At 42.7% G+C, this 18188-nt stretch overlaps 1 protein-coding gene across 1 annotated transcript in view; it reads left to right on the top strand.

Moving 5' to 3' along the window:
• The window catches only part of shkbp1 (SH3KBP1 binding protein 1), a 154027-nt gene extending 136456 nt beyond the window's left edge, over window positions 1–17571 (top strand). The window contains exons 12-14 of the mRNA XM_034165286.1: window positions 16328–16498; window positions 16816–16971; window positions 17462–17571. Coding sequence (XP_034021177.1) covers window positions 16328–16498; window positions 16816–16971; window positions 17462–17562 — 428 coding nt within the window. The 3' untranslated portion in view covers window positions 17563–17571. The remainder of the gene's footprint in view (window positions 1–16327; window positions 16499–16815; window positions 16972–17461) is intronic.
• The last annotated feature ends 617 nt before the right edge of the window (window positions 17572–18188 follow it).

The following is an 18188-nucleotide window of genomic DNA, read 5'->3' as shown; positions in this document are numbered from 1 at the left end:
CCTAAAACCATTAAAATACATTTATATATATTATATTTTTACACAATTAAACTTTATTGACTGAATTTCATTCATGAAGTCAGCGGTGTGTGTGTGCACATCTGTGTGTGTGGCAGCACAGCGCGGGTCATTAATCTCATTATTTTAAGATGCAAAAAAACAAAAAAACTCCCCAGTCTTCTCGAACAATTTTTAGACACTAACGACAAGAATTTTAACTAGACATTGGTCTAGCAGTGGAAAATATCAACTAGACATAAGTGAAATTAATGATCCGTGTCATCGGACGACACAGGTATGGCAGGAGACATACAGCTGTTTATCATCCAAATATCACAGTCAAAGTGACAATAAGAACCAAAACCACTTAATTATGGAAGGAAATATTGTCTCCCTTGTTCCTCCGTTTGTGACTTTGCTAACATGCGCAGCTTTCCGGCATATTCCACCTGTTTCTTGACTAGACTAAGTGCGCACAAATCACTAACTTGCCCGGAATTAAAATGGCGATCACGCCTCCTTGTCGGCACACGGCTCAGCGCTACTGCGCACTTTGCTCCCATCTACTGGAATAAAAGAGCATTACACCATCTGCCACACTATTACAGGACATACACCCGATAATGGTGATATTTGATAATTACCCACGGCACCCCTGACGATCGATCACGGCACCCTAGGGTGCCGCGGCACCCCCGTTGAGAATCACTGCTCTAAATAACCTTTAACAATCTTCATGTTCAGATGTAGGTAAATGTGTTTCCTGGAGCAGAGCCAGCTCAATTCCCTCCCTTTTTAACTTTGTCATAATCTTACTCCTTTTAACAGGATTTCCCCAACCCATTAACATTATATGTAGCTACCCTAACAGACTTAATATTTGCATATTTATGTGTTTTAATATTTCCTTTAAGCAAAACCTGTATCCCTTGAAACAAAGAACTAGTAACAGTACAACAAATAGTAGAAAAATAAAAGTAACACTGTGACTTCCAAAAAAGGGCCTCAATGTTGGCCATGGAGGAGGAAAGGGTTGCTCCGTCTTCTTGCGCTGGAGCGCCCTCTTTAGCCTGGTGGCTGTAACGTGGGTCTGTGATGTTTCTCATTCATCAGTATTGGTCCAACCAAAAAGTATTGTTGTTCCTGTAACTGAAAAGTACTCAACAAATAAAGGTAGCTCTCTGAGGTCCTAAAATCAGTCAACAAGATTATAACATTTTACCTCAGTTTCTGAATTTCTGGAAGCAAATGCTTCAAGCATTGTCATTCTGGAGTCGAAATTCCTGGAGTTTCTCCTTAAATCCTGGCGTCTGAGTCCCGACTCCTTTCTGTCCCTTTCTCTCATTCACCGTCTGCCACATTTGCTGCTTAAGTTTCTCCATCATTGAAACAGGGGTTTTGACCACGTCGACCGTCATCCCTCTCTTGATCATGTCCTCTGTTGCCTCTTGCGCAGAGTTGTAGGTCACTGTACCTCCGCTGTAATGCACTCTCAAATTGGCCGGGAAAGACGTTTGGAATCGAATGTTCTTCTCATGGAGTACTGCCTTTGCTGCTTTGTACTCCTTGCGCTTACATTGAACTTCTGGGGCATGGTCGTTGTCCATGTAGATCTTCTTGCCTTGAAAATCAAAGCCTTTTGTCTGCCACGCCCGACGTAAAATCTCCTCTTTCCTCTGGTAACTTGCAAACTTGACCACAAAGGACCGAGGCAGTGCTCCGGCTGGAGGCTTAGCTCTGGTAGCACGATGCGCTCTCTCAATACCAAGTGCAATAGACGTGGGAAAGCTCAAGCCATTTACAAGAAGATTTTCAACAAAATTAATCACAGATGGAGCCCTTTCCTCGGCCCCCTCATTCACTTCGTATATTCCGAGGTTATCGCGTCTGGAGCGACCATGTAAGTCCAGGAGTTGAGCTTCGATTTGAGATTGCAGTTTTGCTAGCTCCATTAGCATCTCTTCGGAGGTCTGTACGCATGATTCCACAGTCATTATTCGTTCCTCTGCTTCATCCATTCTCCTGCCAATTTTGCTCATGTTTTCTCTCATTGCTTCTAGTTGTTCTTTGTTTTCCCTCCTAAAATCGCGGAGCTCTTTTAGGATTAAGTCAGACTTGCCTTCCCCGTCTTTCATATTAGCATTTAGTAGTGTGTCGCTCTCGATGTCGCTATTGCTAGTAGCTTGCTGTTGCACCTCTTCCTCTGAACTTCGTTCCGTTAACTGCTGGTTAGTCCTCTTGTTGTTTTTCGACATTCTGTCTCACTTTTGTAACCCACTATCAACTGATAGTAGAGAAGCTTGAATCTTCGACTGGACTGGGTTGCTTGACGTGAGGACGTTTTGCTTCAAATCGCAGAAGCTTCCTTAGCTAAAATTCTTGCTCTGGTGGTCTGACTTCTGTCTTGACTCTTGTAGAGAAGAATAATCAAGAAGTCACAAAAGGTGGAGTTTTAAACCTAACCACACCCCTCCTACCGAGAGGCAGACTGCTATAGGCTAGTGACTAAACAATAGTGCTAATTAGCACCTATTGTGCTCTAGTTAGCACCCTCCTAATGACAGGGCAGCTGTCCCTCCTAATGATGGGATGGACCCTCTCCTGATGGCTCCCTTGACAACTCTGCTGATGATGTGAATGACTCATTACCATGAACAAATCAAAAAATCAAATCAATTTTATTTATATAGTGCCAAATCACAACAAACAGTTGCCCCAAGGTGCTTTATGTTGTAAGGCAAAGCCATACAATAATTACAGAAAAACCACAACGGTCAAAACATACAGAGTAAAAAGAGAAAGAAACACTCAGTGCATCATGGGAACCCCCCAGCAGTCTAAGTCTATAGCAGCATAACTAAGGGATGGTTCAGGGTCACCTGATCCAGCCCTAACTATAAGCTTTAGCAAAAAGGAAAGTTTTAAGCCTAATCTTAAAAGTAGAGAGGGTGTCTGTCTCCCTGAACAGAGTTGGGAGCTGGTTCCACAGGAGAGGAGCCTGAAAGCTGAAGGCTCTGCCTCCCATTCTGCTCTTACAAACCCTAGGAACTACAAGTAAGCCTGCAGTCTGAGAGCGAAGCGCTCTATTGGGGTGATATGGTACTATGAGGTCCCTAAGATAAGATGGGACCTGATTATTCAAAACCTTATAAGTAAGAAGAAGAATTTTAAATTCTATTCTAGAATTAACAGGAAGCCAATGAAGAGAGGCCAATATGGGTGAAATATGCTCTCTCCTTCTAGTCCCCGTCAGTACTCTAGCTGCAGCATTTTGAATTAACTGAAGGCTTTTCAGGGAACTTTTAGGACAACCTGATAATAATGAATTACAATAGTCCAGCCTAGAGGAAATAAATGCATGAATTAGTTTTTCAGCATCACTCTGAGACAAGACCTTTCTAATTTTAGAGATATTGCGCAAATGCAAAAAAGCAGTCCTACATATTTGTTTAATATGCGCATTGAATGACATATCCTGATCAAAAATGACTCCAAGATTTCTCACAGTATTCCTCACAGTATTTCTCACAGTAAGTCCTCAACTTCCTGTTGCTTGATTTTAACCCATGTGTCATCAACATATCTGAACCAGTGACTGGGAGAGATGCCTGTGAAAGACATCAAGGCTGTCTTCTCCACTCGCTCCATGTACAGATTGGCCACAATGGGGGATACCGGAGACCCCATCACACAACCATGAATCTGCCTGTAGTAATTCCCCCTAAACAGGAAATACGTGGTGTTAAGACAGATCTCAAAGAGTTGGCAGATGTGGTCTGGTGTGAGTTTGGTCCTTTCAAGTAGAGACACATCCTCCAGCAGTCTCTGCTTCACAGCTGAGACGGCCTCAGGGGTGGGGATGCAGGTGAACAACGAAGTCACAGGCCACTCAGGCCTATTGTGTGTAGCACAGATTCCATCACGTACAATTTGGCCAAGCACCTGAAGTGGATTTTGGCTCCTCTAGTGGGTAACTCAGACCACCATGTGGAGAACACGTGTGAACAAGATCAAGGACCTGCAGCTGGAGGCAGATGAAACAATCGTGTCATTTAATGTGACTTCGTTGTTCACCTGCATCCCCACCGCTGAGGCCGTCTCAGCTGTGAAGCAGAGAATGCTGGAGGATGTGTCTCTACTTGAAAATACCAAACTCAAAACCGGACCACATCTGCCAACTCTTGGAGATCTGTCTTAACACCACATATTTCCTGTTTACGGGGAATTACTACAGGCAGATTCATGGTTGTGCGATGGGGTCTCCGGTATCCCCCATTGTGGCCAATCTGTATATGGAGTGAGTGGAGAAGACAGCCTTGACGTCTTTCACGGGCATCTCTCCCAGTCACTGGTTCAGATATGTTGATGACACATGGGTTAAAATCAAGCAACAGGAAGTTGAGGACTTTACAGAACACATCAACTTGGTGGACGCCAATATCAAGTCCACACGTGAGGATGCCAGAAACAACCATTTAGCCTTCTTGGACTGTGATGTTACGATTGGAGAGAACAGGCAGCTCCAGCCAGGGGTTTACAGAAAACCAACTCACACTGACCAATATCTGCTCTTTGGCTCAAACCACCCCCTTGAACACAAGCTCGGGGTGATCAGGACGCTTCAACACAGAGCCCTACAGGTGCCCACAACTGCAGAGGGAAGGGCTAAAGAACAACAACTTGTCCGGACAACCCTCACAGTATGTGGGTACCCACGATGGTCCCTGGATAAAGTGCAGAAGTCCCAGAGAACAAAGAGACCAGATAGACACTAGACGGAGACAAGAAGAAGAGTGTCTCTCCCTTATTTAGCAGGAGCAGGGGAAAAACTACAGAGGCTCTTCAGTCAGCACAAAATCCCAGTTTACTTTAAACCGGTTAACACCTTGAGACAGAAATTAGTTCACCCTAAGGACAGGATCCCTAGTTACAAACAGAGCAATGTAGTGTATTCTATCAGATGTCAGGAAAACTGTAACGAACACTACATAGGTGAGACGAAGCAACCTTTACACAAAAGACTATACCAGCACCGCAGAGAGGGTGCCAGGGGACCTCAGTCTGCAGTTCATCTCCACCTTAAAGACACTAATCACATGTTTGAGGACAAGGAAGTTAAAATATTAGCCAGAGAGAAGAAATGGTTTGAGAGAGGGGTCAAGGAGGCATTCTTTGTGAAACGTTTGAAACCCAGCCTTAACGGGGGAGAGGGTCTGAGACACGCTTTATCCCCTGTTTACAATGGGGTACTCAGGTCTAAGCAGTTTCAGTCTTTTGTTCATGGTAATGAGTCATTCACATCATCAGCAGAGTCGTCAAGGGAGCCATCAGGAGAGGGTCCGTCCCATCATTAGGAGGGACAGCTGCCCTGTCATTACGAGGGTGCTAACTAGAGCACAATAGGTGCTAATTAGAGTTATTGTTTAGTCACTAGCCTATAGCAGTCTGCCTTTCGGTAGGAGGGGTGTGGTTAGGTTTAAAACTCCAGCTTTTGTGACTTCTTGATTATTCTTCTCTACAAGAGTCAAGACAGAAGTCAGACCACCAGAGCAAGAATTTTAGCTGAGGAAGCTTCTGCGATTTGAAGCGAAACGTCAACGCATCAAGCAACCCAGTCCAGTCAAAGATTCAAGCTTCTCTACTATGGAAACCACCTGGACAACTGAGAGCCTACACAGAAACTATCAACTGATCACAAAAACGGGTGATTCGAGTTTGTTTTCGGGTATTTTCCCGAATTAGCTGTCGGGAGCTTTCTTTTTACTCTGCCATTGCGTCTCCCATCAGACCGGAAGTCCGCTTTTTATTAGTAAACGCAGCGTGCCACGGCCTCAACTTTACCTAAATTCTGGGTCTTTTAGTGAAGTTTAGGGCTAGTGGCCGTCGATCACCTTAGTATTTCTCTGTTTTTCTTGTTGTTTAATGCTGACAAATTATACAGTATTTTTTGTCTTTCTGATGCATGATTGTTTTTTCTCTCTGTTTAAGGTGCAGCTCCATCCAGAGATGGGTGTTGTTTTCATGTTGGCGACCCTCCTGTCCTGTGCGCCAATAGAATTTCTTGTATATTCATCCGTGAATTGTTCTGTAATTTGTGTCTGTATCATGACCCAAGCAGAGGGTCACCCTTTGAGTCTGGTTTGCTTGAGGTTTCTTCCTCAGAGGGAGTTTTTTCTTACCACTGTTGCTCTGGGGGTTGGTAAGGTTAGACCTTACCTGTGTGAAGCGCTTTGAGGCAACTCTGTTATGATTTGGCGCTATATAAATGAAAATAAATTGAAATTGAAATTACAGAGAAGGCCAGAAAGAGTTACATTGTGTGTTTGTGGACTTAGAAAAAGCTTATGATAGGGTGCCGAGAGAAGAGCTGTGGTATTGTATGAGGAAGTCTGGAGTGGCAGAGAAGTATGTTAGGGTAGTGCAGGACATGTACAAGAATAGTGTGACAGCAGTGAGATGCGCAGTCAGAATGACAGACTCATGACTCAGCTCTGAGTCCTTTCTTGTTTGCAGTGGTGATGGACAGGTTTACAGATGACATCAGACAGGAGTCCCCATGGACTATGATGTTTGCAGATGACATTGTGATCTGTAGTGAGAGTAGAGAGCAAGTTGAGTCTAGTCTGGAGAGGTGGAGATATGCTTTGGAGAGAAGGGGAATGAAAGTCAGTAGAAGCAAGACTGAGTACATGTGTGTGAACAAGAGGGAGCCCAGTGGAATAGTGCAGTTACAAGGAGTAGAAGTGGTGAAAGTAGATGAGTTTAAATATTTGGGGTCAACTGTTCAAAGTAATGGAGAGTGTGGTAGAGAGGTGAAGAAGAGAGGGCAGGCAGGGTGGAGTGGGTGGAGAAAGGTGGCAGGAGTGATTTGTGACCGAAGAATATCAGCAAGAGTGAAGGAGAAAGTTTACAAGACAGTAGTGAGACCAGCTATGTTGTACAGCTTAGAGTCGGTGGCACTAAAGGGCTTTTCACACTGAAAGCATCAGACGCGTCTCTAAGCATAAAAAAGTCGGTCTAAAAAGCATTATTTTCAATGAGACACGTTGCTTTTTAGATGCGTCAGAAGCGTCGCGTCAAAAGCCGAGCTAAAACGACGGGAGCGCGCATTGCCGCTTATCGGCAGGCTGACATGGTCAAAGTTCAATCTAATCCAACTTTTGATATGCTGAGCCATGACATAGCTTCGCACTGTCCAATAGGAACGACGCGTCGGGCCAAAACACGGAAGACTAGTGGCAGAAACCACTGATCTGTACAAAAACAGAAACTTGTCAAAGGACTGCTCATTTATAGAGTTTTCTGAAGAAAAATCCTCGGAAATGTTTTTTGTTGTTGTTGTTTGTTACCTCAGAATTTCTGATTACTGTTTTAAAAAAGTTTAGAACACTTGTAATTAAAATAGCTAAATAAATCAATAAATGGTTCATTAGAAACCTTTCATCTGTAAATTAAAACCACCTGTTATTTCAGATTAGATAATTTCTTGGTTAACATAAGGAACCCTGGCCATTTATTTTTAGACAAATAAAATAACATGGAAACTTGTACATTTTTTTAAGTCTGGTAGATTATTTATATCTCATTTCAACCATAAAAACAGACACTGTAAATAAATACAAATGTTTATTATAATTGGCGACTCTGTTTTGAGAAATGTGAAGTTAGCGACACCAGCAACCATAGTCAATTGTCTTCCGGGGCCAGAGCAGGCGACATTGAAGGAAATTTGAAACTGCTGGCTAAGGCTAAGCGTAAATTTGGTAAGATTGTAATTCACGTCGGCAGTAATGACACCCGGTTACGCCAATCGGAGGTCACTAAAATTAACATTGAATCGGTGTGTAACTTTACAAAAACAATGTTGGACTCTGTAGTTTTCTCTGGGCCCCTCCCCAATCAGACCGGGAGTGACATGTTTAGCCGCATGTTCTCCTTGAATTGCTGGCTGTCTGAGTGGTGTCCAAAAAATGAGGTGGGCTTCATAGATAATTGGCAAAGCTTCTGGGGAAAACCTGGTCTTGTTAGGAGAGACGGCATCCATCCCACTTTGGATGGAGCAGCTCTCATTTCTAGAAATCTGGCCAATTTTCTTAAATCCTCCAAACCGTGACTATCCAGGGTTGGGACCAGGAGGCAGAGCTGTGGTCTTATACACCTCTCTGCAGCTTCTCTCCCCCTGCCATCCCCTTATTACCCCATCCCCGTAGAGACGGTGCCTGCTCCCAGACCACCAATAACTAGCAAAAATCTATTTAAGCATAAAAATTCAAAAAGAAAAAATAATATAGCACCTTCAATTGCACCACAGACTAAAACAGTTAAATGTGGTCTGTTAAACATTAGGTCTCTTTCTTCTAAGTCCCTGTTGGTAAATGATATAATAATTGATCAACGTATTGATTTATTCTGCCTAACAGAAACTTGGTTACAGCAGGATGAATATGTTAGTTTAAATGAGTCAACACCCCCGAGTCACACTAACTGTCAGAATGCTCGTAGCACGGGCCGGGGCGGAGGATTAGCAGCAATCTTCCATTCCAGCTTATTAATTAATCAAAAACCTAGACAGAGCTTTAATTCATTTGAAAGCTTGTCTCTTAGTCTTGTCCATCCAAATTGGAAGTCCCAAAAACCAGTTTTATTTGTTATTATCTATCGTCCACCTGGTCGTTACTGTGAGTTTCTCTGTGAATTTTCAGACCTTTTGTCTGACTTAGTGCTTAGCTCAGATAAGATAATTATAGTGGGCGATTTTAACATCCACACAGATGCTGAGAATGACAGCCTCAACACTGCATTTAATCTATTATTAGACTCTATTGGCTTTGCTCAAAAAGTAAATGAGTCCACCCACCACTTTAATCATATTTTAGATCTTGTTCTGACTTATGGTATGGAAATAGAAGACTTAACAGTATTCCCTGAAAACTCCCTTTTGTCTGATCATTTTTTAATAACATTTACATTTACCCTGATGGACTACCCTGCAGTGGGGAATAAGTTTCATTACACTAGAAGTCTTTCAGAAAGCGCTGTAACTAGGTTTAAGGATATGATTCCTTCTTTATGTTCTCTAATGTCATATACCAACACAGAGCAGAGTAGCTACCTAAACTCTGTAAGGGAGTTAGAGTATCTTGTCAATAGTTTTACATCCTCATTGAAGACAACTTTGGATGCTGTAGCTCCTCTGAAAAAGAGAGCTTTAAATCAGAAGTGTCTGACTCCGTGGTATAACTCACAAACTCGTAGCTTAAAGCAGATAACCCGTAAGTTGGAGAGGAAATGGCGTCTCACTAATTTAGAAGATCTTCACTTAGCCTGGAAAAAGAGTTTGTTGCTCTATAAGAAAGCCCTTCGTGAAGCTAGGACATCTTTCTACTCATCACTAATTGAAGAAAATAAGAACAACCCCAGGTTTCTTTTCAGCACTGTAGCCAGGCTGACAAAAAGTCAGAGCTCTATTGAGCTGAGTATTCCATTAACTTTAACTAGTAATGACTTCATGACTTTCTTTGCTAACAAAATTTTGACTATTAGAGAAAAAATTACTCATAACCATCCCAAAGATGTATCGTTATCTTTGGCTGCTTTCAGTGATGCCGGTATTTGGTTAGCTAAACTGCAGGATTGTCTTACAGACATAAAGACATGGATGACCTCTAATTTCCTGCTTTTAAACTCAGATAAAACTGAAGTTATTGTACTTGGCCCCACAAATCTTAGAAACATGGTGTCTAACCAGATCCTTACTCTGGATGGCATTACCCTGACCTCTAGTAATACTGTGAGAAATCTTGGAGTCATTTTTGATCAGGATATGTCATTCAAAGCGCATATTAAACAAATATGTAGGACTGCTTTTTTGCATTTACGCAATATCTCTAAAATTAGAAAGGTCTCAGAGTGATGCTGAAAAACTAATTCATGCATTTATTTCCTCTAGGCTGGACTATTGTAATTCATTATTATCAGGTTGTCCTAAAAGTTCCCTAAAAAGCCTTCAGTTAATTCAAAATGCTGCAGCTAGAGTACTGACGGGGACTAGAAGGAGAGAGCATATCTCACCCATATTGGCCTCTCTTCATTGGCTTCCTGTTAATTCTAGAATAGAATTTAAAATTCTTCTTCTTACTTATAAGGTTTTGAATAATCAGGTCCCATCTTATCTTAGGGACCTCGTAGTACCATATCACCCCAATAGAGCGCTTCGCTCTCAGACTGCGGGCTTACTTGTAGTTCCTAGGGTTTGTAAGAGTAGAATGGGAGGCAGAGCCTTCAGCTTTCAGGCTCCTCTCCTGTGGAACCAGCTCCCAATTCAGATCAGGGAGACAGACACCCTCTCTACTTTTAAGATTAGGCTTAAAACTTTCCTTTTTGCTAAAGCTTATAGTTAGGGCTGGATCAGGTGACCCTGAACCATCCCTTAGTTATGCTGCTATAGATGTAGACTGCTGGGGGGTTCCCATGATGCACTGTTTCTTTCTCTTTTTGCTCTGTATGCACCACTCTGCATTTAATCATTAGTGATCGATCTCTGCTCCCCTCCACAGCATGTCTTTTTCCTGGTTCTCTCCCTCAGCCCCAACCAGTCCCAGCAGAAGACTGCCCCTCCCTGAGCCTGGTTCTGCTGGAGGTTTCTTCCTGTTAAAAGGGAGTTTTTCCTTCCCACTGTAGCCAAGTGCTTGCTCACAGGGGGTCGTTTTGACCGTTGGGGTTTTACATAATTATTGTATGGCCTTGCCTTACAATATAAAGCGCCTTGGGGCAACTGTTTGTTGTGATTTGGCGCTATATAAAAAAATTGATTGATTGAATTGATTGATTGATAAATGCAACAGAAATAATTTAACAATGACTGCAGTGTGATTGTAAAGTAGGATTTCTGTGACATAAACCTCATGATGAATTTTTTTATACTAATTTCAAATTTTATGTCAAAATATGTAATTGCCTTTAATGTTATCAGGACAGTCATTTCTAAAATGAATTTGAGCACAATAAGTGGAGCGCTTCTACCTGTGCAAATGTCTTTGGAGTTTGATTTGTGGACATTTTTAAGGATCCGTTCATTTATTGTTAAAATATAAAATGAAACAGCATTTTAAAAAAATAATAAAATAGTTGTTTAAAGAGCCTTTTATTTAGAAGCAGGTGATGTTCTGCTGGATTCTCGGGACCAGATGAAGGTCTCTTCTGCAGCTTTGACCTCTGGTGGTGTTGCTGAAGAGCAGAGATGTTTTCTTTCGACTGGACTTCATGGTGTTCAGCTCATCAATGGAAGTTTGGTTGTCTACACAGCAAATGTTCCTGATTGGGACAAATAAAAATATTTCTTTAAATACAAAGAAACACTAAACAGTTTATATATATATAAAAAGGAAAAACAAAATGGGGGGGGGGGGGACAAAAAGATGGAAAAAAACGCTCCCCAAAAAATAAGTTATTTAAAGTTGAGCTTTTGTGGTGTCTGAAAAAAGCTGTAGCTTTATTTGGTAAAAATAAAAAAGACAACCATCTACAAATTAAAGCATTGACTCAGATCAACTGTGCTAAAAAGCTAAGCTAACGTTAGCCGATCATTAAACCTTCACAGCAGTTCAGTAAACGTCACGTTTTATTTTTACATTATTCTCACCTTGATAAAGCTACAGAACTAAACTCCGTTGGGCAAACTGGGACTTCACATATATCCAAAAAGTGGGAGATTTCGGACTGAGTGGGTTTGCTCCATCACCCCGGCTGCCTGCCTCGGTCTGCCCAGTGATGATGCCTGAAGGCCGGCTTCTCCCACCAAGTCGTCAGTTCTCCCTCGGTCGGCGTCACTCCAAAAAGTAGCTGAAAAAAAGCTTCTCCCAGCAGGGTGATGGAGAATCGTTCTATTGCTCTTTTTTAAAGGTTTTTTGTGGTTCAGGCGACGCAAATTCAAGATGGTGATCGCTGAACTTTTTTCAGATTGTGGAAACAGAGTGTGACATAGAAAACTCCGCCCCTTGCTGCTTCCAAAGCGTGTGACATCATGTGTCAGACGTGTTAAAGCATTGGGAGTCGTTATGAAGCTTTCAGTGTGAAATCCCTTAACAAAATGACTGGTGGTGGAGCTGAAGATGTTGAGATTCTCTTTGGGAGTGACAAGAATGGACAAGATTAGGAATGAACATATCAGAGGGACAGCTCAGGTGGGACGGTTTGGAGACAAAGTCAGAGAGGCAAGATTGAGATGGTTTGGACATGTGCAGAGGAGGGACCCAGGGTATATAGGGAGAAGGATGCTGAGGATGGAGCCACCAGGCAGGAGGAGAAGAGGGAGGACAAAGAGGAGGTTTATGGATGTGCTGAGGGAGGACATGCAGGTGGTTGGTATGAGAGAGGAAGATACAGAGGACAGGGTGAGATGGAAACGACTGATCTGCTGTGGCGACCCCTAACGAGAACAGCCGAAAGACAAAGAAGTAATTCTTCATTGAGCCCCTACCTGACCGCCATATTGGATTTTCAAGTGGCCCGCACTTTTTTCTCAAACACTGATTTATGAAGAACATTCATGCCAAATCTGATGCTTGTATCACCAAGTGAACAATTCTGGCCAAGAATCAAATTTATCTGCTCCACTATCCATAACACCTCTTGAATAATGGTCCACTTTTGAAGACATTTTTCATACTACTACTTATACTACTACTAATAACAGTAATAATAATTAATGATTTTAACAACTAAATGTTTAATCTGTATTACTCTGGGACTAAGATTAACTACAATTCTGGACTAAGTTTAGTTGATGAGCTATATGAACATAAGTTTACTTAAACCCTGCATTACTGGGTCTGTTTGGGGTTCCAGCTTTAAAATCAGGTCCGTTAGGATGAGGGAAGCCAAAAATATGAAAATGATTACGGCTCTTGTGGTTAATAATCTGATCAAACCAACATGTAGGTTGTTATATCAATTTTGGGTAAAGGCAAAGAAAAGGTGAAAATGAGCAAAACAAAATACAAATACAACACACATTAAGCACACTCACCTTCAACCGCTTATCCAAGATCGGGTCGTGGGGGGCTGCTGGAGCAGTCATAGGGCGAGAGGCGGGTTCACCCTGGAGAGGACACCAGTCTGTCACAGGGATTTTATTTATTTAACCTGCATGTCTTTGGATATGGGAGGAAGCCAGAGCACCCGGAGGGAAGACACACAAACACGGGGAGACCAGTGCAGCAGATAACAGAATATTTACAGGGGAATCTTTCAAATGGTGAAACAAGCACCAAGTCCGACACAAAGACTCCTTTGACATGAACTCTTGAAAAAAACAATTGGCCACTTGAATTTTCAATAGGCAGCCAGGTTGGGGTTAGGAGTACATACAGTAGTGTTCAGAATAATAGTAGTGCTATGTGACTAAAAAGATTAATCCAGGTTTTGAGTATATTTCTTATTGTTACATGGGTACCAGGAGATTCAGTAGATTCTCACAAATCCAACAAGACCAAGCATTCATGATATGCACACTCTTAAGGCTATGAAATTGGGCTATTAGTAAAAGAAAAGTAGAAAAGGGGGTGTTCACAATAATAGTAGTTTGGCATTTAGTCAGTGAGTTCGTCAATTTTGTGGAACAAACAGGTGTGAATCAGGTGTCCCCTATTTAAGGATGAAGCCAGCACCTGTTGAACATGCTTTTCTCTTTGAAAGCCTGAGGAAAATGGGACGTTCAAGACATTGTTCAGAAGAACAGCATAGTTTGATTAAAAAGTTGATTGGAGAGGGGAAAACTTATACGCAAGTGCAAAAAATTATAGGCTGTTCATCTACAATGATCTCCAATGCTTTAAAATGGACAAAAAAAAACAGAGACGCTTGGAAGAAAACGGAAAACAACCATCAAAATGGATAGAAGAATAACCAGAATGGCAAAGGCTCACCCATTGATCAGCTCCAGGATGATCAAAGACAGTCTGGAGTTACCTGTAAGTGCTGTGACAGTTAGAAGACGCCTGTGTGAAGCTAATTTATTTACAAGAATCCCCCGCAAAGTCCCTCTGTTAAATAAAAGACATGTGCAGAAGAGGTTACAATTTGCCAAAGAACACATCAACTGGCCTAAAGAGAAATGGAGGAATATTTTGTGGACTGATGAGAGTAAAATTGTTGTTTTTGGGTCCAAGGGCCACAGACAGTTTGTGAGACGACCCCCAAACTCTGAATTCAAGCCACAGTTCACAGTGAAGACAGTGAAGCATGGTGGTGCAAGCATCATGATATGGGCATGTTTCTCCTACTATGGTGTTGGGCCTATATATCGCATACCAGGTATCATGGATCAGTTTGGATATGTCAGAATACTTGAAGAGGTCATGTTGCCTTATGCTGAAGAGGACATGCCCTTGAAATGGGTGTTTCAACAAGACAATGACCCCAAGCACACTAGTAAACCAGCAAAATCTTGGTTCCAAACCAACAAAATTAATGCCTCGCAGATGTGAAGAAATCATGAAAAACTGTGGTTATACAACTAAATACTAGTTTAGTGATTCACAGGATTGATAAAAAAGCAGTTTGAACATAATAGTTTTGAGTTTGTAGCGTCAACAGCAGATGCTACTATTATTGTGAACACCCCCTTTTCTACTTTTTTTTTTACTAATAGCCCAATTTCATAGCCTTAAGAGTGTGCATATCATGAATGCTTGGTGTTGTTGGATTTGTGAGAATCTACTGAATGTGGTACCTTGTTTCCCATGTAACAATAAGAAATATACTCAAAACCTGGATTCATCTTTTTACTCACATAGCACTACTATTATTCTGAACACTACTGTATGTCACAAAAAACTCACTGCTCCCCACGTCCGTTTACACAGTCCTGTTTTTCACACCTCTTTATCTTTCTGCTCTGCTATTCCAATGTTTAAGGAGTGTCTGTGCCAGTTTTGGTGCTTGTTTACAGAAATGAACAATTGTTACAGTTATCTTTATCTGCTCCACTAGAACATGCAAACTACCACACAGATAGGCCACAGGTAGGAATCGATCCCATGACCTTCTCGTTGTAAGGCAACAGTGCCAACCAATTAACCACTGTGAATAGTGGAGTCAGAACACATCCCTGAGGAATGTCAGTTTTCCCTGGGAAAAAGCCTAAAATTCTGCCCCCATTAATAGAACACTCTTGGAGACCCTGCACATTCTAATTATGACCCAAAGAATGCAGCTTGATCAACTGAAACACTTTGATAAAATCAATGCAGGGTGCAATGAAGTATTGCCGATATCATCATCTTCTTTTTTCTTTTTTTGTCCAAAGAGTACTGGCAGAGCTCAGACACCTATGAAACCAGAATGTGTTCTCACTCAGCAGTAAGTAGCTGGACATGAATCCTATTGAGAATAATCCTGGGAAGCACCTTCCCTGACAAAGAGAGCAATGTGATACACCTTCAGTTGTTACAATCCATATCATCACCTTTTCCTTTCCAGACTACAATGACGACTTATTTCTTCCAGTCTGTAGGGACATCAGTCTCCCAGGTTGAAACACATTGTTTTTGTTGTGGAATTTCTGTGATGATGTCAGCATAAAATGAGACAGGTAACAAAGGAGCATTCAGGAGACAGACATGTCGATGCAGAGAGATTTATTTTTTGGTTGAAGCAGAAACAGATGCACCTGGAGAAGTTGGAAAAGTATCGCATGCAACGTACCCATCAAACCTTCTGACTTTCCATTCAGCAGAGAGCCATGGTAAGGACCTTCTGACATAACAAAATAAAATCATAATACAAACATACAGTAGCCTTTAGCCAGTCAGGGCCATGATTAGATGCTTAGTTGTACGTTGGAGGAACACAAAATGTTATATCACTACAAAGGAGGATGGCCCTGGGCTGGTACAGTTTTCACTGTCAGGAGCATCTCCACTAGCCTGGAGGAGCTCAGTGGTGATGTCATAGCTCCCTGGAACTTTCCCCACCCCCCAGCTGTTTCACAGTCTTTGTGATCTCACCAACATTTGATGGTTCACAGTTGATTAGAGAATCAACCACAAGAACTCTGGCACTGGAAAAGTCTAACATCCCAGCAGGAGGATCAGCTTGATACCACCGCTCAAAGTAGCTGGTCCAATGTGATAGTACAGCAGAGGCAGTGAGCGTACTAATACTAAACACAGTAAGAAGATACCATTGTACTTCTACAACCAGTCAGGAACTACAATACCTGACCCACTAAATCCTCTGCAATTCTACAGAGACAATAAGGATACGATACCTCCCAGTTGGGTGGGACTTCACCACCACTGTGCTGCTGTGTGCTTTGTGTCTCCAGGTGACAGTGGGAATTGGATTGAGATTGCATATGGGACCAGTTCTGGGACAGTCCGAGTCATCATTCAGCACCCGGAGACTGTGGGCTCAGGACCGCAGCTCTTCCAGACTTTCTCCGTACACCGCAGCCCCGTTACCAAGATCATGTTGTCCGAAAAACACCTCATCTCAGGTACGTGGAGCTGTCAGTCAGATACAGGTCAGGACCAAAGACCAAAAGTAATGGGACAGTTGTCTGCTGGGGTGTGTATTGTCCAGGTGTGTGTGTGTGTGTTATAAGTTATCCTCACCAGGCTGATCGACAGTTTCTGAGTAACGCAAGCAAACAGACAGATCCAGTTCCAGTTACAAATCTAAAGTCTTTGGATAAGATGAGTCTGTATCTGGTGAAATGGCGGCTCTCGAGCTGTTCTGCTCCTGACAGGACCGGATGCTGTTCCTCAGGGGCGGAGCTCCAGCCTCTGATAATGTTTGTATTTCCTGTGTTAGTTTGTGCAGACAACAACCACGTGCGCACGTGGACGGTGACTCGGTTCCGAGGGATGATCTCCACCCAGCCAGGATCCACGCCGCTCACCTCCTTCAAGATCCTCAGTCTGGACGACATTGATGGGCACGGAGGCTGCACCGCCGGCACAGAGATAGGTGACTGCAGCAGGGGTTAAAGGTCAAACATCAGTCTGCTGAGGGTTTATTTGTTGCCGCTGTGTTTCCGTATGTGAACGTTCACTGATCTCAGGAGGGACCTTCATGTCTCTGGGTCCTTGGCTTTTGATATCCAGAGACGCTTGGGGAGAGCTGTGAGGTCAAAGGTCAGAGGTGTTTGGTGATGCTGATATCTCTGCAGTCGAATGAAGGTCCAAGTTTTTAGGGTCCTGGTGCTTCCTGTCTTACTGTGTGGTTGTGAGACTTGAACCAGTGACCTAAGGTGGTGCCTGCCTTAGCTCTGACGAACAGTGGACTGACGGTTACTGTCAGGAGACTGCAGGTCTGACTGGGTGCTGTAGTCCCAGTTCTGATCCGTGAAAATGAACGTAATCACAGGAGTTGATGTCTTCTTATCGTCCTGTTCCTGGGTTTACTGGGTCAGACGTCAAAGGGGTCAGAGAAGTAATGAAGAGTTTTTTTGTGTTAGGGCCATATGGAGAGAGAGATGACCAGCAGGTGTTTCTTCAGAGAGTCGTCCCAGACACCAACAAACTCTACGTTAGACTGTCGTCCAACGGAAAGAGGTAGGATGCCGTGTGCCAAATGTGTCCTTGATTAAAGGAGAACTAAGTAAGTTTTTGACCTTAATTTTACAGCTTGGGAGGAATTCTGATGGTTAAATGACTTGGGGAATTACCCTGTTGTGTCTGATGATTTGCGGACATTAATGCTGGATTTTACGGTCGCAAATTGAGTTTTACCAGTGATGTGTTAGCAGAGCCGGTAAAAGGAGTTAACGGATATTCGTGACCGTAATCCAGCATTAACGCTCGCAAATCATCAGATACAAGGGAAGGGGGTTATTCCCATTCTAATCCAATTCCAACGTTTGCACGGATCCGTGTCCACCATTGAAGGCTACATCTTAATCCACATAATAGTACAGTTTGAGTAAACGCAGACAACGTCCAGAAGATCATGGGTTCAAATCCCCACCTGACTGGAAAATCACTAAGGGCCCTTGGGCAAGGCCTTTAATCCCGTATTGCTCCCGGTGTGTAGTGAGCACCTTGTATGGCAGCACCCTGACATCGGGGTGAATGTGAGGCATAATTGTAAAGCGCTTTGAGCGTCTGATACAGATGGAAAAGCGCTATATAAATGCAGTCCATTTACCAAATGCAGTCCATTACAAAGGGTGTGGTCGGCTCGTC

Source organism: Thalassophryne amazonica, unplaced genomic scaffold (genome assembly GCF_902500255.1).
Source record: "Thalassophryne amazonica unplaced genomic scaffold, fThaAma1.1, whole genome shotgun sequence".
NCBI classification, from domain to species: domain Eukaryota; kingdom Metazoa; phylum Chordata; class Actinopteri; order Batrachoidiformes; family Batrachoididae; genus Thalassophryne; species Thalassophryne amazonica.
Note: the sequence above shows the minus strand (reverse complement) of the source record. Positions and strands in the feature narration are given on the sequence as shown.